Raw genomic sequence first — 22,851 nt, forward strand, 5'->3', positions numbered from 1 at the left:
CAATTATATGTCTCTACATTTGTTTGTCGACTCTTAAAATCAGTTTGCAAATGAAATATACATCTTGTTTAACTCCATAGATCCTAAAGCAGAAACAAGATTATATATCATGGTGAATGATTATGAATTTCACGTCTACAACCGCTCTTCTATTTATGCACAACTTCAGGAATTATTTGGTTTAGAGCCAACCATAATTCCTCCAAAAACAAAGGATGAAAAAGCACAAGAAAATGGGCAAGAGCAAACACATACAAATCTTGACAGGTAAGGATTATGTTCATTCACATAAGTCTTTGAACATGGTGTTAACTTTACTGCTTTACCAGTAACTTTTGATTAAAATTTACCAGTTAATTTAAAAAAAAACCCACAATGAATGATTCCTTCCTTTGGTTCTAAGAATTAGATCTCTTACTAGACTACTAACCATTTTAGCCATTCAGTCCTTTATATGATAAATCCGTATTGAAGGAATATCTAATATTTTAAGACATTTGAATACAGTACAGAAAGTGGTTTACGCTTAATTTGATCATGTGATTATTTAGCTTGGACCTACTGATTCGTGCACTGGGTTTTTAGAAAGAATTAGCCTGTTCAGTAATATGCTTTACAATTGAGGTATTTATACATTAAGATGGTATCTCCCATTATCTACAACTAAATAGTAAATAAATGCACTCTTTTAAATAAAATATGTCCAGTTATTGGGAGTATTTCCATTAAAATTCTTTTGCTCTTTTGATGGCATTGTATATTTTCGTTTCTTATCTAATCCATGTGCAGGTCTTTCTATCTTGTCTTGTGATGCCAAACATGTATCTTTCCATGCCTCTTTGTGCCAGTTATAGCTTTTGTATTGAATTGGAAATGGAAATCCTTATCTTTATGCCCAACAATACATTTTAATTTGTAATGAAATGGAAATGGGCTGGTCACATAGGAAGAACTAATGGCAGATGGACTAAGTGGTATCCATTCCAGTCATTCCAGTCATAGAATGGATACCACTTGATAAAAAGCATCCACAAAAGAGACCTAAAACAAGATGGAGCGACATCAGTAAATATTGGGGGGCCTAACTGGCAAAGGAAAGCTCAAGACCATATTGGTTGGAAACATGCAGAAGTGGCCTTCATCCTTCATAGCCTTCATAGACAATGGCTAAGATGGTGATGGTGATGATTATAATGATTGGGAGTGTACTTATTTTATCAGTTTTTCCTCCTAGCCAAGTTAAAGTGTGTCCACTAGTTTCCAAGTTGGCAGAAACTATATGAGTATAAAATGTACTACTACTACTACTAGTCCCTGTCCTGACACAGGTATCATGCTGGCAAAAGAGACTATCCTAATATATGCTACATAGGATCATTGAAACAGATTGGTTGATTGCTCTGGCTATGTTTCTCCCCTCCATCAAATATCACCTCCTGGTTGGAAAACTATTTTTTAAGTCAATTTTTTATTTTATTCAAAACATTAAAATACAAACTCCAAAAAAAAGAAAAAAATATACAAAAGCAAAAGAAAGCAAAACAAGACTACACCAAAATAAAAGTGCATAAATAGAAGAAACAAAACAGACATATACATAAATTGTCCCCCTTAATTTAATATTGATAAATATATTTCAAAGAAAACTACTCCCTTTTTAAAATCTAGAAAATGCTGAAATGAGGGCTGGGGGAGGATGAAGTTACCGAATCAATCTTGCTAAGGCTGTTGAAAAACATCTCCTGTAGACTGAAGATACCTTCTGAATGTGTTGGGATTGATGATACCTAGTTTCCATCCCGCTCCTGTACCATACAACTGCTCAGGGTAATTTTCTGATTCTTGGAAAATCATTTGGAGAATGTTCCCAGGTGGAATAGACATAATCTTCTTTCTGCTTTCTCTTCTTTCTTATCTGGATTGAAGCCAAAATTAATTAAACATTATAGCAATATAGCATTTCAGAATAAGGCAGGGCATTACTTTGAAAGGTTTTGCATAATACAGTTGAAAATATTCTTAAAAGATTACTGGAACTGCCTGCAGTTGTTTTGTTTTACCTCATATTTTAGCCTAATTACAGTAGTTTAAGGCGAGAGCATGTCCAGGGGATTATTGGCCTAAATCAGATGTGGGGAACTTTGGCCCCTTTATGAATTGTGGACTTCAACTCCCAGAATTCCTGATTCAGCATGGGCCATAGTTCCCCACCCCTGGCCTAAGAGCTCTTGCAGAAAATTATCTCATTATTCAGCTTTATATAAGACATCACTATTTTTAGAATCATTGTTTTCTTAAGTGGAAAATCTGTGGGAAAATATTATTACAGTATTTAAAAACATAATTGGTCTAATAATAGGTGCCACTAATACAAGTTTTCTTCCCACATGACACTCTTGAAGTATGAAATTTTCTAATAATGACTTCTTTGTAGATATTTACTGAAGATAATACTAGTATTTTTGATTCATTTGTTATTTTCAGTTCATTCATCAACGTGCTTTGTATTCAGAGGAGGCCTACAGGAAAGGAGATAGACTTTTGTACAATCAGGCAAGGAATGTATTAACAAGAGAGATCAGGGTACCAAAGAGAAGCTATTCCGAAAAGCTGAGAAATCGGTTCTCAGCTAATGAACCAGCAACTGTGTGGAGAAGCCTGAAGAAGATCATTGGCTACAGCTGACCTCCATCCTTTTGGCTCTGTTTTGGCCAGAAAAGTGCCAGATGAGGCCTGTGCAGGCCAAAATGGTGCATTAGAGGGGCAGGCCCATCTTTCCGAACCTCTGTTTTGGTTGGCAAAGTGCTGGGCGAGGCCTGCACAGGCTAAAACGGAGCACCGGGGGCGCAGAACTGCCCCTCCGAAGCTCCGTTTTGGCTGGCAAAGTGCAGAGTGGAAGGGAATAGGCAGGACAAATGTTACAGAGCCTCTGCTGTTGTTTGTAAGGGTGAACAACTGCCATGGTGCTGCAACATTTGTAGTTTTGGGATTTGTTTGTAAACACTAGGGGGCGCTTATTGCATAAATTCAAATGTTTGCTAAGGGAATGCTCATAACCCAAGGTTATGAGTTTTCCTGTATATTGTGCAGGTCAGAAGGAGGGTTGAGAAAATATCTACAGACCCCTTGCATCCTAGACATGAACTTTAAATTTCTCCCCTTGGGATGCATGTCAAAATATATAGGGCTTTGCATGCCAAAGCAACTAGACACAGGGACAGTTTTTTTCTCTTGTACCAGCCTCTGCTGAATATCTAATGCTCACATGTGGTCTATGTATATTCACCCATGTAATTAGTCTGGCTGTAGTATATTATTATCCTTCTTGTTATCATCTTTACTACCCCCTCTTATTGCTATTATTATTATTATGATCATTATTCTGTTGCTTTCCATGTACACCAAAAGCTTCTGCCCAGAGACAAATTCCTTGTGTGTCTAATCACATTTGGCCAAATAAAGCTTCCCGTCCATCCTATCCCACACTTATATTAATGTATGTGATTATTAACATAAGGTTAATGCATGGTGGGAAAGGCTGAATGCATGGTGGGAAAGTTTTAAGGTAATTGTCATAAATTATAGCACTGTGTTATATATATTTAGCTTTTTAAAAATGTGTGTTGCAAGTATTTTGTTTTTCTGGTCATGAAGTTCTGTTCCATTTTCTTGATACGAGTTGATTTGCATGTAACTTTGGGGCTTCTATTTGAGGCAGAGGAAGATTTCTTTTTCTTCTTTTCCTCACAAAAAAGGTAGGTGTGTCTTATACTCCGGTGCATCTTATACTCCAAACAATACGGTAATTTGTTTTTTTCCTTCAGTGTCAAAGCAAAAGGTGATTCTTACGACCCCTCATCTTCATGGAGATCTCTTATTCCTGTAATTAAAGTCAATGTTAGCACGGTAAGTAAAACCTGATCATCTGCGTTTTAGATGTTCTATGGTTTTTGAAGATCACCTTCTTCAGTAGTCATTATAATATTTCATTTTGATCTTAGAAGCATTATTTAGTTGACATGATTCAAATATGTGTGTGCATGTGCATATGATTTCATATGTATTTCTACAGGTGATATATATGGTTTGTTTAAAATGATAAGTAAAATTGTTTAAAAAGAATGTCTTGCTACCAAAGAATTAAGAATTAACATGCGGTTGCCTTTCTTTTAAATTAGGGCCGCTTAGCCTTTGGAAATCATTATCTGCCTCAGACTATATGCATTAACTTTGATGATGCTTCCTTAATTTATACCACAAAGCCACCTTCAAGCCATCTGGATCAGTTTATGCACATTGTAAAAGGAAAACTGGAAAATGTGAGAGTTATGCTTGTTCCAAGTCCAAGATATGTTGGTCTTCAAAATGATGAGTAAGTATTATAAGTTAAAACTATAGATGGTATAATATAGTAGTGGGGTATCCAACCATTTAGGAGTGAAACAGTCTTAATAATTTACAATTCCAATGAACTGTCATGGGTGTTTATATAAAATGACATAGGGGAATGAGACCTGCCTTACTGAGTGCTTACCTATATGCTAGGCATAACTTTTCGATCTCCTAGCAAAACTCACGATTTTGTTCTTTTAATGGTTAATTTCCGGATTATCCCTTTGCAGAGGATAAGTATTAGTTACAACCAAATATTTATTATCATGGCCAGAGCATATTGTTTAAAAGAATAGTGATATGTACTCTCAGAGTACATCTAAGTTCTATTTTAACAGGAAACTATTTATAAGTGACTGAAATATAGGACAGGATATAACTTTTTTAAAAAAATAAAAATAAACCAACATTTAAATTATACTGTGAAAAATTTTCAATTAAAAATTTAGTTTGGCTACAACAACTTTCTCTACCACAATCCAATAATTTTAGGAAGTTTATCATGTTAAAGTTTAAAAATGTATGCTTTCAAATGATTCAATTAAAATCTTTATTTTGAAATTAATTTAGTTAATACTAGAAAATGTTAATATGATTATCAATATCTTACTATTGATGAATCAGGCAACAATGTTTTGGATCAGTCCAAGCATGAGAAAAATGCAGATTTTTTATATTGCCTCAAAACCTTTTTAAAGATTTTCTTAAGTGAGTTAACTAGAAAAACAAAGGCTAAAACTTAACTTTTAATAGTCAGAAATTTTCATTAGAAGTCTTGTGGCAGTTGTCAGGGTTCCAAGTAACACCCCCAATGAAACCAAAACTCAAAGGCAAGCATTTACCTCAAAGTTTGAATTTATTAGAGATGTCATATTGGCACATCTGGGAAAACCCAAATCTGAAAGCTCCAGGGTTTCCCCACCCAAAGTAAATTCAAAGTTCCTTCTCCTACATCCACATGGTCATCATACCGTTCAATCAGGTCACTGTCGCAACTGTAGATGACTCCCAGTGACGCCTCCCCAGGTGCAGGCTGAACATTTTTGACTCCCAAGGGAAGAATGTTGTTATGACTATACACCCCACACTGTCTCCAACAACCCCCACCTGTTCCCACAGCTTGCCTATCCACCACTGTGGCAGCCCTGAAGATTCCAATTTAAAGATGGCCCCAGGGCTGATAGGCTGCCCTCCCCCCCCAGCCCATGAATAGCTCCTGAAACTAGATAAGCGGTTAGTACGGTTGTTCCTAACGATCGCTCCTTCCACAGGGGGACCCTTAGGCTTGCTAGGGAATTTAAAGACTGACATATGGATTGTAACTTTCCATAGACTAGAATCCCATTGATAAATGCAGTGTTTACATTTTTCCTTTTCCTTTTTTATTTCTCTCTTATAACAGGCCTCCAAGATTAATGGGAGAAGGCTTTGTTGTGATGCAGTCAAATGATGTTGACATCTATTACTATATGGATGAACCAGGTAAATGTGAATCTTCTCATTTAAGTGTAATAACAATTTTTTCCCAATGTTTTGAACTGGAAATATTCATAGAATAGTTAACCTTTCCCTTTTTACAGAGAGTACGTTTGTCCATTTTGATTCAATTTAGTCTTGCTTTTTAACTTAAGAAATGGCTTAGTTCCTCATCATGGATTGGTACCCAGTTTGACTCTATCCTAAATAGCTATAGAACTATTACTAATGGCCTTTAATTATTGAACAATTAACTTTAAATCATCAAATTATTTGAGTTGCTGCTGTGCAATGACTGTGAGAGTGAGCTGCAAATTTCAAACTTTACTTAGTTTACTAGCTGATCTTTAAGTAAATTAGCTCACCAGCCCAACCCATCAGCTGTTTTTTCCCCCTAAAAATCAACTCTGAAAATTTGTATAATTATGCCATTATCAGATTAGATATTGTATTTGCTAATATAAAATGGCAGGAATTGTTTGATGAAAATATTAGCAAAAATACATCTGAAATTGGATTGCATGTCCATATTTCCAGACTGTTTAATTGTAGGATTTCTTTGTGTAACAGATCTAGGTTTCAAGAAGAGTGAAATTTGATATAGCTATGAGGCCTCCAGGTTTTTTCTTCTGTGCTATTTTACAATTGGAAAATTCTAACCAATGTAGCAAAGTACTGGATTTAGATAAATGTTGATTCTTGTGATTTCTGGGAAATTCTTAGTTTTACTGACTAAATTCTTAAGTTTCTTACCATTCAAGGTCAGTACAAAATATTTCAACACATTTTGTTAGAATTTTTGGTAGTATTTGTGTATTTCTGGTTTTTAATTTTAGCAGGCTTGTAAAATGTCTTTTTAATCCTTTATGTACTTGGTTTTATGAACCATTAATTAAGCCTTCAAGTTACGAGTTAATTGAATATATATTATGGAGGGGACTGTTTCACAAAATACAGGTCTTGTACCAGAAGAAACAGATGAAAGCAATGAGGAAGAGACAAGTAATGAAGATAGCAAGTTGCAAGACTTACCACCATGCTGGGGATTAGATATTGTTTGTGGCAAAGGAACAGACTTTAATTATGGACCATGGGCTGACCGGAAAAGGTACTGTTATCATTTTTAAAATGACTATGCTAGAGAAAGTGACGAATGTGGAATAAAGTTCATGTACAGATGTTCTGTTCATTCTTGTATATGTAGAATAGAAAAACAATTATGTTTCTTTAAAAAACATTTCTTCCTGCTGTTCTTAGAAAACTTCTAAAATCATATAATATAATATATAATATAATGGCTTTCTAAAAATAAAATTCACCATTACCAAGTGACAGAACAGCTGACAATTATGAAAATACAATCCATTTATTAATTTGGTCTGTATTAATTTTTTTCAACCTTTTTATTTTGGATGAATTCTTAAAATAATGTTCAGTTTTCAGGGAATCCCTGTAGAAAAATAGCAAGAAATAAGAAAGCTTCACAATACAGTTCACTTCTGACATACACAATCCACTTGTTAGGTTTACAACAATAGCAAAGTCGCAGGCCAACAGATGAATTGCAATGAATAAAAATTCCCACTACTATGTTTGTGTTACATAGATTTCATAATTACAAATATTTTTTAAAAAAAACACAATCTCCTGCGGAAATCTAGGATTTCATGAAAACACTATTGAAAAAGATAGATCTAGATCAGAGGTGTCAAACTCTATTTCATTGAGGGCCACATCAGGGTTGTGTTTGACCTCAGAGGGCCGGGGTGTGTGTGGCCGTGAGTGGTCGTGGGCATGGTCATAGTGGTCGTGGGCATGGTGGGCATTTGACACAGGCTCAAGATTCATTTTCCCCCTTCTCTTCTTTCTTTCCACAGTTCTTTACTATAACCATTTTCTTATCTCTTCTACCAGATATTACTGGCAAACATTTATTACTTATTCTTCATTAAACTTTTTATTTCTAAATTTATATCCAATTGTTTAATAGTAAATTGCTTTTCCAAGCAGAAAAGCTATTTATACTATTATATTTTTATTATTCAACTAATAATAAAAATATGATAACATAAATAACATGATAGTACAAGATCTAACAGCAGAGGTAAATTTCCAGAATAGTAAATAGAAATAGCTATCAATTATAGATTGTAGATTAAAATCTAACATTAAACTTAGTATTAACATAGGATGTTGCTTGTTTTCTATCCAGATCAGGCACTTACTTGAGGCCACATAATTGTAATTCAGTCCAATCCAGTCCTCCTGCAGCACTCTGCCAGCCAAAAAGAGGCTGCGGGGGGCCACACATGGCTACCCTATGGCCCATTTTGGCTGGCAGAGGCACCACGGACCGGTCCTTTGACATTTCCAGGCTGGCCCCACGGGCCAGATTTAAGCATTCCACAGGCTGGATCCGGTCTGCGGGCCTTGAGTTTGACTCCCTTGATCTAGATGTTAATCTAGGGATAAGGCAAATACATGACTTATATATTTAATAGGCCAGTATGTCTCTTCAAAGATTTTGATTGCAGGATCTCATTTAGCAATGTAAGGTGATCTTTATGAAGGACTAGATGATCTCCCCCCTACCCAGTTCATTTCAAAGATATTTGCTTACTGGATTAATGCCTTCAACAATGGCAGAGCTTCTGATGCATTGGAAAAGTTCTTTAAAATTCAGGAATATACTCAGAGTTGTATCTGCCTTGAAAGCATGGTGGATTTGATTTAAATTAATTGATTTAAATTATAATTTTTAAAGAGCAACTGTCATCTCTGTCCTGCAGCAGCTCCTACTGCTGTTGACTCACCGATAGGCCCAATATTGCAGAATATACAGCCTCATGCTACATAACTAAGCTCCATTTCTGAATAAACTAAACTATTAATGTATCTTAAATAGAAAACTATCCTTTTTTACTCCAAAAGCATTTTATTAAAATCAATTTGATATAAATAAAAAACCCTGATTTAAATAAAAAAAATCTGAATTAAATTTTAAAAAAATGTTTTTTAAATTATTTTTTTAAAAAAATCATCGATTTTTATCCACCCTGCTTGAAAGTAGTCCATGTTGAACTCTATAGCACAGTCATACATCAGGAGCTGACAACAAGAAATGCTTTATGACATTTTGCATCATGTCATAAAATGTTTTATTACAAAATTGCTGAATGTTAATTCCATGGGAGTCATGGGTCCTGGATTTTGAAAGCATTCTGTAGTTAGCCCCGTTTGAAGTAGTTTGGTTCAGAAACTATTGCCTTATAATATACCATTTTGCCCAATTAAAGGTTACACACAAAGAGGAATATTAGTAATGTATAGAGAGTCAGTGATTGATGAGGATGCATGAAACCTGGCTCATTCATTCATGGGAAATTTTTTAAATGTAGCTTGATCCTGAGGTAAATTCATATAAATGTAGAGAATTTGAATCATCAGTGTTGCTCTTGTGTAAATATACTACAGAAAATATTCATAAATGACTGACATTTATTTTAGTGTAATGTTACTCTTTGGATTTTTCTTTTAGGGATTGTTTGTGGAAATTTTTTTTCCCACCCGATTATCAAGTAATGAAAGTTACAGAAGTTCCAATTCCTGGGAAGCTAAGACAGATCCTTGCTTTTGAGCTACGTATGAATATTATTGCAGATGCTACTATTGACTTGCTCTTTACAAAAAATAGGGTAAATAAATATAACTTGGCTAGAAGCTTTGGAAATTAGCACTAGTTGTTGCAGCACATGTATTATTTTCTTTAATAAATAATTTCTTTTTTTAATAAATAATATTTCTTATAATTTATTTTTGGAAGTATTGAAAATAGTACAATACAGAAAGCCTTAAGGGAAAAAGTGTAGTTAAGCATTCCTTCATATTTGAATATTATGGTTTTTTTGCATTTTCCAACAAATCTGTATTTTTAATTTTGTGTACCTGGTATATATGTGTGTGTATTTTTCTTGATCTATTGATCAAAAATATTTTTTCTGTACCCGAGATATTGCTTCACATCAAAGTAAACAAACACATAGACACACCAACACACAAACATAAAGAGACATGTCTATTCTCTAGTTTCCTATAATGTTAATCCATATTCTAAGAAAACAAGGTTTTTCTTGAAATGGAGGAAATCTGCCATACTCTAGGAAGAATTCACTTGAGTCAGTTCATTTAAGAATTTTGCTTGTTAAGGAGAGTGTAAAGCCTTCAAGCTGAGTTTGATTCTTAGTGACTATATAAGATATATACATACATACACACACACATATACATACACACACACATCGTATATATACACATACTGTGTTTTCCCCAAAATAAGACATACCCTGAAAATAAGCCCTAGCCTGATTTTTTAGGGTGGTCCTCTAATATAAGCTGTACTCCAAAAAGGCAGGCAATCCTGGCGGATCTACATGGGCTGCAGGCAAGCCGAGAGATGCGAAGATGAGCCTCCTGTGGCCAGACACCCACTCCATCTCACGTCTCTTGGCTTGCCTGTGGCCCCCATGGCACATCAGGATTATGTGCTTCCTTCCCATTTCTCTGCTGCTGTTTACTGTTTGGACAGGTAATCAACCTGCGCTGCGCGGGCTGCGCAACCCCAGAATGCGCTGACCAAGGGGCCAGCAGACTGCAGCTGCTGTCAGACAACGTCAGCCCACACGTTCTTGCCGCCTTTTTTGCATGCACTGAGAGGATGTGACACCCAGCCAGGCTGATCACCTTGAAATCATGTTTCCCTGAAAATAAGCCCTATTTCTTATTTTGGAGCCTTCAAAAATATAATGGTATGGAGACAATAACTTGACACTTTAACACCAATAAGACTAATGAGCTTATAGTGAACTATAGAAGGAATAGATCAGACATCCAGCCTTTGCTTATCAATGGAGACCGAGTGGAGCAAGTGGCCAGTTTTAAGTTTCTGGGTATTATCATAAAAGAGGACCTGACCTGGAGCATCCACATTGCAGCACTGGTCAAAGGGGCCCAGCAGAGAAAGATTATACTACCTGAGACTGCTCTGGAAACAACAACTGAACGAAAAACTGCTAGTGACCTTTTACCGCTGCACCATAGAAAGTATTTTAACTTACTTGTGTATGGCTTGCCAATTGCGCAGTGGCGGGTAGGGCAGTGCTCCAGAGGGTTAACATCATTGCCCAGGGGATCATTGGTTGCTCTCTCCCCTCTTTAGAAGAGCTTTATAGTTCCCGCTGCCTTAAGAAAGTTCAAAACATTCTTAAAGATCCATCTCATCCTGGGCACACTTTTTTTTGAACTATTACCATCTGGCAGACGGTACAGGATAATAAAAACAAGGACAAATAGGCTGAAAAACAGCTTCTATCCCAGAGCAGTAACTATATTGAATTCTACTGTATAGTGGAATATTAATGCAATATCGGGGGTTTTCAATTCTATTGTATAGAATGTGAAGGATGTGTGTTTGTGTTTTATTTTTATAGTTATAATGTACACTGAAGATGGCATTTAATTTTGTTGTACAAGGTGCAACGACAATAAAGTAAACTAAAAAAAATAAGACCGGCTCTTATTTTCGGGGAAACACAGTAGACATACTTATACACACACACACACACACACACACACACACACACACACACGCACACACACACACAGATACATTTAGATTTCTTGGAAGAGTATGGAATGTTTACTGATGCTTTTTTCTAGATTTTTGTCTGTTTATTCTATTTTACAGCTTTGATATGTACAACTTTGTTATGTACTCAAAAGACACAGTATTTTTTCTCCTTTCTGTTTCTAATTTTTATTTTATTTTTAATTATTTGTACTATATTTGCTTTCTTTAATTTTTACATATGATGGTTATACAGTAGCTTGAAACAAGATATGTTAATAAAAGTAATTGAACTAATTCTGAAATTCATTGGCAGGAAACTAATGCAGTGCATGTAAATGTTGGAGCAGGTTCTTACTTGGAAGTTAATATTCCCATGACTGTCACTGAAAATGGTAAGTTGAAGCAAAAAATTTTTTGTATTCTTTGTGGTAAACTATATTGAAGTAGTGACCCTTACATATTGATTAGCATTTTTAAAAATTCAGTGTTTCTTAATATATCTCAACCCCTATTAATGTAGAAAGTTTGTTGTATATTATTTTCTTTTTATATAATTTTTTATAGAATATTAGTCTACCAATGTAGCTAAACTGATTGGATTCAGTTTTTCTGTGCCATATGATAAGCTACATAGTGAATTCTCAAAATATAATTCTAAAAATTTTGATGACTGAAGATGCAACTCTATTTGCCATTCTCTGTTATAGTCCACAAATATTTCTTATTTATTTGTTAAAACTTTCTACAAAGAATTGCATTGACAATGTATCTGTAATATTCACATCACTTTCCTTTATTAAAAATAGACATTTGATCCAAACTGTTTATTTTTAAATTGATTCAGTTCATGTTATATATTTACTACTGATAGTATGCATGAAATAATTTTAGAAATAGATACTTCCTCAAAATCATGAAGTTGGAAGGGATTTCAAATTCTTTACTCAGTACAGCTCTGCTAAAACACTTTAGATTGATGGCTACCTTTAAAGATCTCCATTGAAGAGAAACATACCACTGTATAAGACAATTTTTGAAGAGAGGCATAATCCTAAAACAAAGATTTGTTCTGTTTACTAGGTTACTCTCCCACTATTAAAGGACAACTTTTACATATAGATGCTACTAGTAGTATGCAGTTCCGGACTCTCTTAGAAGCTGAAATGTTAGCTGTAAGTAATATGCATACTCTCAGAATAATTTCTGTTGTATTTGCTTTCAATTTACTTCAACAGCAGATCCAAGTGATTGTAGATATCTGAACAATATATGTGATAACAATATATTTTTTTGAATAAGAATCATAAGAAAAAAACACATAAAAGATTAGAAATTTCCCCAAATTTGGCACTTGCATATAAATAGTGTTACTTGATTATGTGGAAGTTTAATATAAAACATCGTTTCCAAATTAAATAAGGTTTGTTTTTAACACTCAGTAACTCAAACCTGAGGAGGGGCCTGTTGCAGATTTACCTGCAATCTCATCAGGGTAGACTGGAAATGCTATCAGGAGGGCTAATGATTTGGCTCTTCTGCTTTTGGATTTTTGTTTAGTATTCAAGTATAAATACTTCAATGGGACTTTTATTGAGGTACATATTTGGAGACTAAACTTGCAATGTTGGCTGTTACAGTTATTTAATGCTTCCTGAATAGTCACATATCTTTCATGGATGGAAGTAAAAAAAACTTTATGTGATCACTTCAAAACAGTTTCAATCTTTACAAAATAAAATCACTGTTCAGTGAGTTACTTATGGAAGAAAATCTCTGGGACAAAGCTTTCAACATATTTGTTATCAGAGCATTTGACAATTTTCAGCTAGATGGTTTTGTATTTGAGTAATTAACAGAAGAAGGATTTGTAAGTTAATAAATAGGCGTTATATGGCTCTCTGTTTTATCTTTGCTGTTACAGTTTTTGGTTGTGAATTATACATTGTTAACAGTATCTATTTTTTTTATGTCTATTTTTTAGTTTCACATTAACGCCTTTTATCCCCAAATATGGAACATGCCACAACTTTGGCAGACTGAAGTTGAAGTATATAAAGCTACTTACCATTTCATATATGCTCAAAAAAACTTCTTTACAGGTATTCTGGATCATATATAATTTGTTGTATTCAATTATACCATTGTCAGCATGATAGAATGTACTATCACACATTGAAGTTACATATTCTCTTACTTTTCAGACTTGATTGAAGATTGGTGTGGTGACAGTTCTCCTGATATCTACTCATTTGTTCCCTATACATGGAATTTTAAAGTGATGTTTCATCAGTTTGAAATGATTTGGTCTGCAAATCAGCACAATTGGATTGATTGTTCTACAAAGCAACAGGAAAATGGTGAGAATTCTGTGTTGTAAAGTATGCATACTAAATTTCTTCTCAAAGCTATTTGAGCAGCTTAAATTATTATAATTATCCAAAAGATCCAACTGTATTTAAATAAATACCATGTCACCTGAAGATTATTCCAGATCCTTTTTAATCTTTTTTTGTGTGATTGTAATAGGGTGGGAAATGTGCAATGAAAGAACTGTTACTGGTATATACACATATTTCATTTTCAACAATTACTAGATTTGCATTATCAGTGAAGAATATTCCGTAGAGGAAAACATATTTGGCAGCTAAATAAAATGATTATTTTAGTTTAGTTTATTGTCAATGCACCTCGTACAACCAAATTAAATGCCATCTTCAGTGTACATCATACATAAGAAAATTATAAAAATAAGACAAAAACATAAATCCGTCACATTCTAAACAATTGAATTGAAAACCCCTGATACTGCATTAGTATTCGTATTCGTATTTAAATTTCCCACATACTGTATCTAACCCTCAGATAACCATTTTTTCTACTTGCTTTTGTTATTTCCACTGGAAGGAAGGAAACTGGAAGGAAACGTGTTCTGTGGTAGTCTTTTCTGTGAGTGAGAATGCATTCTGGGGGTTGATTTTTGTAGGTGGAATAACTTAGTTTTCAAGCAATTCATTTGAGAAGTAATTGTTCAGTTAACCCTAATCATTTTGCCATATGCAGCCAGGGTGAAAGGAAGGAAATCTGCTACATTGATTTGAGTTGGAACTGGCGTCCTGAAGCTTGTCAAGATGATGAAACTGGCCATTGTTTTTCTGTCTAGCTTTTATTAATGGGGTGGTGGTGAAGCATACTAAATTTAGGGTGTCTTCTAGTCAGGTAAACCCCCCCCCCCCCAAAAAAGCTGTACATAAGAAAGAACTATAATAATTTAACAATATACAGGATAGCAGTATTTTTTAAAGGGCAATTCTCCTTGTGTATTTTCTAAAGTAAAATTTAAATCAGGATAGTCTGAAGCTGTGAATACAAACTTTTAAATAGGTATTTATTTAAAACATTTTATCACTAACAAAAAGGTTGTTGTAATAACCACAAAGACAGTAATGAACTAAAAGGAACATTCTTAAAATATATTACATATATTTGCTTTTAATGTAAATAAAAATAGAAGTGAAACGATTCCCACAAAGACAAAGTCAGACAGAAATGTAGTTTTTTGTGTCAGAAGTATTTAATTGGCATACTGTATAATACTGAATGAAACAGAGAACAACTGTCTACAGTATTTCTCTTCACAATGAGAAGAAAATAGCGAGGTCAGTTGGATAAAGGGAAAGACACTGGGTGCTACTCTTAGTCCAGGACCTCATTGTCCCTCTTCCTTCAAATGGAGAGAAACAGAAACAAATGTCTAAAATGCCTCTTTCTCATTCTGTAAATCAATGTTTGTACACAACATATTTTTGTTGAGGAGGCACAAGTCTTCATCTATCTACTACAATATGTACAAAGTACACAGATATTGTCTGCCTTACACTTCCCATAATAATAAAGTATTTTTAAATTGTATACAATTGCAACTCCTACATAGAAAAATTAAACCAATATTATGAGACGTGGAGGCTAGGGCACAGTTCTCATCTTCGTTTCTTGGCCAAGAGAGCTAGTGTTTCCGAAGACAATTTCCATAGTCACGTGGCCAGCATAGCTATATGCCAAAGGCGCACAGAATGCTGTTGCCTTCCACCAAAGTGGTATCTATTAATCTACTTGCATTTCCATGCTTTCCAGCTGCTAGATGGGCAGGATCTGGGGCAAGTAATGGGAGCTCATCCTGTTGTGTGGAGCTTGGGTCTCGAACTCAGCTTTCCCGCTCACAAGCTCAGCATCTTTAACTGCTGAGACATTGGGACTTGGTGATGCAATGGCTTAATGACAAAGGAACTGCCAACCAGAAATGGTCTGTACTCCGGCAGTTTGAGCCTGGCTCTGTGAGATGGAATGAACTACTGTCACCTGATCCCTAGTTCCTGCCCACCCAGGAGTTGGCAAGCATGTAATATTGTGAGTAGATAAATGGGTACCCATTTTGGTGAGAAAAACTAGCTCTGTTTGTGTGTGTGGAGAGCAGAAGCTGGCGCTGAACCTGGACCGAGACATTGCAAGGCAAGGTGAGACTGGAACCCGAGTGCTGCTAGATAATAGATGTAAAACTAGATTTAAGCAGCCTGCGGGCTGGATCCAGCCCACAGGCCTTGAGTTTGACACCCTTGCCCTACATTAAATAAATAATAATAGAAAAAAAAATCTCTATTATTTTTAACTAAAGCTCCCAAGCTAGTTGTCATTCCATTGCTTCTCAGTTCCAGTACTAACAGAGGCTTCTCCTGCATTTTTTCCTTAATTTTGCAGGTGAGCATTCTAACACACAATAATTTTTTGAAAATAATTGCAGAGAAATTGTAGAGCTCTCAGTTTTAATAAGTACTTAAGTAGTTTAATATACTTAAGTGTATTAGGAAGCATACTTTAATGGTGCTTATAGAATAGCAAATAGTCTTTATAATGTCATTTTGATAAAAATAAATATTTGTCTGATTAATTTATACAATGTTTTTCTCTTGTTCTCTTTTAGTTTATGTGGCTGCCTGTGGAGAAACATTAAACATAGTTTTCTCTTTGCCTTTTCTTGACTTTGTTCCAGTTACATGCAGTACTAGATTCTCTTTAAGGGTAAGTGGGTATCTTGATCTTCAAAATAAATTGCATTTGTTTCCATAATAAAACAAAAAACAAATAAATTGGAAAATAGAAATTTGACAGTATATATTGAAGCAGGACCTGAAGAACATGAACAATGATGTCTAGCAGGAGCATAGAAAATTCTGGCTCAGATATCATTGCTTAATTGTTCATGTCCCGCTTCTGAATACATGCTATCAATTTTCTCTTTTTTTTCAATTTTTTAAAATTACTGGACATGTAAGGCGGCACACATCAAAAATTGATCCTTTTATATTGTCTTTAAAAGTGGTTTTATAAACAATGATAAAAATTTTATGTTAGTTCAGTATTTGTGCCATTAATTTTACCTTTAAGTATATAGATACAGTAACATTTGTAATACTGAAATTTGAATCAAATATAAGAGGTTGACATTTGAGACCATACAGTACGTAGTTTATTCTATACTATACAGACAGAGTACTAGTATAGTCCTTTTTTGAAAAGGTAGATTCATTTGAAAAATATTTGTTTTTTAATACTGAAATTATTTCAATTGATTTTAGGCTACTTAATTTTATTGTACATTATGCACAATGTACAAAGGGAAAATACTTGATACTTTTTCCCCAAGGCATTGTAATAGCTCCTTCCTTCTATATAAAAATTGAAAATACTTTTGTTATGAATAACTGTCTTTCTTATATAAATTTATAATGAATGTTGTCATTTTCCTAGATGTCAACAAAGTCAAATTTGTCATGACTGATTATAAAATTAAAGAAATTTATGATCGTAATTAAAATAAATAATCTGCTTGAGAGATAACTAAAATCCAATAATGTCTTTTAACTTCTAAGAGGTATTAGTTATGTTTCATTTGTTTTTATTATTCACAAGAATAGATGAAGTCATACATCAAAAGGAAAGATTTGCTCTATGGAATAAAGAATGTTGAATGCCATTTACTTGTGTCAGTTTCAATTTATTTCATGACAAATTGGATTCTTTGGGCAAAAAAAATGAGATACAGAAATACTTTTGTCCACTTCTATATGTTTTAAATATAATAGATTGAAATATGCATTATATTGTATTTTCAGGGAGATGGTCTTGATGTTCACTTACTTCTTCCTGATTGCCATCCTAGTAAATACTCCCTGTTTATGTTGGTGAAAGATTGTCATCCAACTAAATTAAATCCTGAGTCTTGTGCTCCTGCTGATAGTCAGAGTGGTCAGAAGCTAAGCAAGTCCAAATGGAGGAATATGACTCAAGAAGAGTAAGTTTGGTTTCTCTTACTTGAATGTCAAAATATACAAGAAAGTAATGTGTAAATTATTAAAATAATTACTACATAGACCATTTTTTTAAATAGGGCTGGCTGGGTTGAATGCTGGACAATACCAAGTATTATGCTTACAATTGATTATGTTTGGCATCCAATTTATCCTCAGAAGGTTAAGGAACATTTGATCCAATCATGTAAGTTTGTTTCTTTTTATTCAATTGTTTGTTTCTCTTTATTCAATTGTTTTTTTTATTCAATTGTTTATTCAAAAGTGGGCCAGACCAGGCACAGAACAGTTTGCTTATAGAAATTTCTTGGTTTTTTTCCTACCTTCTACTACGCCACAGAATGGAGATATCTCTAAGGGGATGATGTTCCAAAAGTAAGGTAGATCCTTCCACCCAAGGATCCACCTCCTGGGAAGCCCAGCTGAGCTGTTTGGGGAGTGAATAATGGCCATTCAATGGAGCACCTCCTGTGGTCTGCCAAAACTGGGCAGCATTAAGTAGAACAAGAGGTGGCTCTGTAGCCACTCATCAAGCTGTGACCCCTTCACAGTCCCCTCTTTGTAGTCAAACTTTTCCTTCCATAAACATACGATAAAAACAGTTTTAAATATGCTTCAGTGTAAAGTACTTTGAAGTGCAATTGCATGAGAAGTATTGTAGAATTGTATCAAACAAACAAAAAAGTTAATATACTGAAAAAATATAAGGAGCAAATTCAAACAGATAAGATCGACTTTTCATTCTTATCATTTCTAAATGTGCCAAATGATAAAATTATTTTGTGCCTATTTAAAATGTTGAAAAGAAAAAGCATATAAAACAAATGCCTATCATAGTTTTCCTTAATTTACTATCCTTTTCCTTAATTTACTACCCTAAAATACTGTTATGCTCTTATTGGGCATGTCACTTTGAATTATATATTATTAAAAATAAAACCTTGCATTTAGATCTTCAGGTTAGTTGAGAAATACAATTTAAAATAATACGAAACACCAACAATAAAACAAATTACATAGCTTTTATTTTCTTCAGATTTGTTGAATATAAGTCTGATTTTTTTTTAAAAAAAGTTTACTTTCACTGGTACTCTGGTGAAATGTTATCAGTATTCGCTTAATTGTTCTACTTTTTCATTTATGAAGTGTCAGAAATGGAAGAAACCATATTATCTGCCCAGCGACCATCACAGAAAATGGCAGATAGAGGAACATCTCCTTCAGCTTCTTCCCGTCTTCCTATTGACCCTTCTGAACTTCCGCCTGACAAGCTTCGTGTAGAACTAGAAATTTCCCCAGATTCCCAGATAACTTTATATGGACCACTTTTAAAAGCATTCCTGTCTATAAAGGTATTAGCTCTCCCTGGATTGTAAAATATACATGGGCCTTGTTGTCCTATTAAAAAATGTAGTATTTTGTAATTATAACTTATTCTTCTACATGAAGAAAATCTCCAATCAGCCTTCTATTTTGGGGGGATCCTTCAAATGTGTTAAATCATAATTGTACATTTCTGACTAGCATGAGAACGGAATCAAATGTTTCCAAAGTTGCTGTCCATAGAGTGGACAATATTAAAGAGCGTTCCTAGTTTACCAACAACTCAAATATTTGATATGTTCTACTCATTGCCCCCAGCTTTCCAATTACTTAAAATGTTCAGAACCCCCCTTAATCTCTAAAACATTATCAGTATATGTGGTAATCATACAGACTATAATGAAGAAATGAAAATTAATATTTCTAAATGACTTGCTATAGGAAAGCTATACTAAGGTGTGAAGGTTTATTTATTTGTATCCATCTTTATTATTTTTAATAACTCAAGGTGGTGAACATATCTAACATACCTATCAATTTTACATTATTATAGTTATATTTTATACTTATATATATATATATTGTTGTAATCTATTTATATTATACCATTTAATGAATATTGTTAATTCATCTCACTAGGAAAATTATTTTGGTGAAGATGATATGTATACTGATTTTGAAGAAGTCATTTCAAGCCCTGTACTTTCTATGTCAACATCTTCAAGTTCTGGGTGGACAGCAGTTGGCGTGGATGCTGACAAAAAAGAGTGTGATGCATCAATGAAACAAGTTAATCCTCTAACTTTACGCCCATGGGATATTACAGTGCTTGTTAATGTGTACAAAGTTCATGGACGCTTGCCAGTAGTAAGTATTATGAGTACTTTATCCCTGATTTTAGAAAATTGTGCAGATTTTCTATAGTTGGCCTATGAATATGCTAGATTTTGTCCTTAAAAACATGTGAAAGAGGCCTTCATCCTGCAGTGGATAGACCAGTGATGATTAACCTTTTCGGCACCAAGTGCCAAAACTGGAACGCATGCATGCGCATGCGCACATGCATACACCGGAACACTAGAACCCAGAAGAGAGCAACTGGCTGATGCACATGTGCGCCGGACCAGCTGTCCAGCGTGCATGTGCATGATGGAACCCGGAAGAGCAGCTGGGGACAGCTCGCGTGCCCACAGAGAGGGCTCTGTGTGCCACCTCTGGCACATGTGCCATAGGTTCACCATCACGGGGATAGACAATGGCTGAAATGATGTTCCTTAAAAACACATTACAAATAGTTCTTGCTTAATGACCTTTCTTAGCCTGGTAGTTACACCAGGTCCTAAAAGTTATAGTCATTAATGTACCCCCATGATCACATAATCAAAATGTGGGTGTTTGGAAGCCTGCTTTCACATACCATCACAGGGGTGCCTCATATAGAAGATTTATCTTGGTTTGAAACGTAACAACTTCTAAATGAAAAGCATATTGATAAAAATAAGGAAGTTCACAATTTGTTGTGGGGGTTGCTTTTTAAATAGAATTTATTTATGGAATGTCATGTATAGCTGTCATTTTTGCTGTCTACATAATGCAGCTTTGGGCTGCTTCCTTCAATTTACTTGAATGCCTCTTACATATATTGTGCAAGTATCTCATTATAATTTTTATTGTGGTGGAATGAGATGGTAGATTACTAATTATGATTAATTTAAGATTAATTTAAATTACATTGGTATTTTAATTTAAAATTAAATTAAATTAAAATGAAATCAAATCCAGGTTTTGCCCTAGTTTGCTCATTTCTTGGTCTCTTTCCATGCATTCTTGAGACAGAAATAAAATGAGTTCTAGGCAAAAGCTATGTTCTGATCTTCTGATATGAAGGTTTATTCTCATTATAACTGAAGTTGGGTAAAAGTAGTTACACAGTAATACTAGTTAGACTGAGATTAACTAGCCTTTAATTCTTGAAGGTAATGCATAGAAAGGATATTTTCCTGGTTCTTCTCCAGTCTCAGAATTGTTGTTTTACTGGCTAAGAATAGTTCAAGAGAATTTTTCATGAGCAACTTAGCAATACAATATAAAATAAAGAATGATTCTTAACTTTAATAGTTTTAGAAGAATTACCCACTGATGTTACAAAATGTGATGTTACTTTTTGAAAAAACTGTTATCTTCCAGTGTGACTTTTGCCTTTTTAAAGACTATTTTAAATATTTTCATAATTTAACAATTTGAGAATTATTAACATTTAATTAAATGGTTATTTCTCATTTTAATATTCTGTATTCAGCATTGCACCAGTGATGGCCCAGAATGTCCTACTGGTTTTCTGGAAAGATTATGTTTTGAGATGAAAAAGGGATATAAGGAAACTATGTTGCAACTTGTATTATCACCATTGAATATATTCTTGAGTGACAATTATCAGGTAATATTACTTAAACTTACTTTCCAAGCTAGTTAAATAACTAGGAAAAGTAAACATAAGTAATTACCTTTTTTTTATCATGCTCTAAAGTGCTCCATTTAACACTGTGAACCAATTACAGTTATTCCAATTTGAATGATTTTTCTCCTGATGTTCCCTTGTAATCAAATCATCGTTGTTCTAGAACAGAGATGTCAAACTCACAGCCCGGATGCATCATGTGGTGGCCCCGCTCGGTTTAGCGAAGAAAGAAAAAGTCCCTATATGTCATGTGATGCCGCCATGACGATGTGAATTTGACACCCCTGTTCTAGAAAATCTTCCCACTGTCAAGAACAGATTAGTTTGTATGTTGTGACAGCATGACCAACATGATTTTTCTGTGGAATGACACCATTTATCTCAATTTATATACCTGCTTTAGTTACATTTATTGTTCATCTTATACAGATACACCCAAAGGTAGTTCCCTGAATTTACTTTTTTTAAAATGTATATAACTATGGTTTCATGTGACTTTATAATTTGCCAACTTGATTCATTGATAAACAAAACAGGAAGTATAAACAGCTTGTATATTGCTTTGCATATTAAATGGCATAATGACAATAATATAAAGCTAACAAAAGCATTAGTGTTTACTAGCTATATAGCACTAATCCCTACCCAGCTTGCTTTTTTAACAGAGACCTACTGTGGATGAAGTACTTCGAGAGGGTCATGTAAGCCTTTCAGGTCTGCAGCTACGAGCCCATGCTATGTTTTCAGCAGAAGGTTTGCCTGTGGATAGTGACACTTTGGAATATGCCTGGTTAATTGATATTCAGACTGGGAGCCTGACAGCCAAGGTTACGGTTCCACAGGTTTGTAACTAAGTTTCAGATTAAAATGTGTACATTGCTATTTTAGCATATGTTTTATGTATTAAAGGACAGAAATAGAAAAACAATTAATTAGAATAAATTCTTTGTGGTTTTCTTTACAAATGCAACATATTTGTGTAAATCAAAGGAGTTCAATAATCTAGATAGGAATTTCAGACTGAAAGAAATTAGAATCCTGCATTTGTGAATATTAAAATCTCATAATACTTATCTATATTCTCAGAATTCATAATTGACTACTTCAAATAACATCAAGGTTAGGATCTTGGTTTACATAGGACTTGTTTGGTTTACATAGGACTTGTTTGGTCTAAATTAGAAAAAAGATGCAACTATTTTTCTGAAAGTGAA

General features: G+C 34.2%; 1 protein-coding gene across 1 annotated transcript in view; it reads left to right on the plus strand.

Annotated features, from left to right (window-relative positions):
• The window catches only part of BLTP1 (bridge-like lipid transfer protein family member 1), a 150,589-nt gene that overhangs the window by 20,966 nt on the left and 106,772 nt on the right, over window positions 1-22,851 (plus strand). Inside the window, exons 6-22 of the mRNA XM_070949053.1 lie at window positions 81-267; window positions 3,825-3,906; window positions 4,179-4,372; window positions 5,795-5,874; window positions 6,826-6,976; window positions 9,407-9,563; window positions 11,808-11,886; window positions 12,575-12,666; window positions 13,476-13,593; window positions 13,696-13,851; window positions 16,470-16,567; window positions 17,662-17,840; window positions 17,937-18,043; window positions 19,003-19,208; window positions 19,819-20,046; window positions 21,479-21,616; window positions 22,303-22,479. Coding sequence (XP_070805154.1) covers window positions 81-267; window positions 3,825-3,906; window positions 4,179-4,372; window positions 5,795-5,874; window positions 6,826-6,976; window positions 9,407-9,563; window positions 11,808-11,886; window positions 12,575-12,666; window positions 13,476-13,593; window positions 13,696-13,851; window positions 16,470-16,567; window positions 17,662-17,840; window positions 17,937-18,043; window positions 19,003-19,208; window positions 19,819-20,046; window positions 21,479-21,616; window positions 22,303-22,479 — 2,429 coding nt within the window. The remainder of the gene's footprint in view (window positions 1-80; window positions 268-3,824; window positions 3,907-4,178; window positions 4,373-5,794; window positions 5,875-6,825; window positions 6,977-9,406; window positions 9,564-11,807; window positions 11,887-12,574; window positions 12,667-13,475; window positions 13,594-13,695; window positions 13,852-16,469; window positions 16,568-17,661; window positions 17,841-17,936; window positions 18,044-19,002; window positions 19,209-19,818; window positions 20,047-21,478; window positions 21,617-22,302; window positions 22,480-22,851) is intronic.

This window comes from Pituophis catenifer, unplaced genomic scaffold (assembly GCF_029215685.1).
Source record: "Pituophis catenifer annectens isolate HBS135680 unplaced genomic scaffold, rPitCat1.0.hap2 SCAF_8, whole genome shotgun sequence".
In the NCBI taxonomy this organism is placed as follows: Eukaryota; Metazoa; Chordata; class Lepidosauria; order Squamata; family Colubridae; genus Pituophis; species Pituophis catenifer.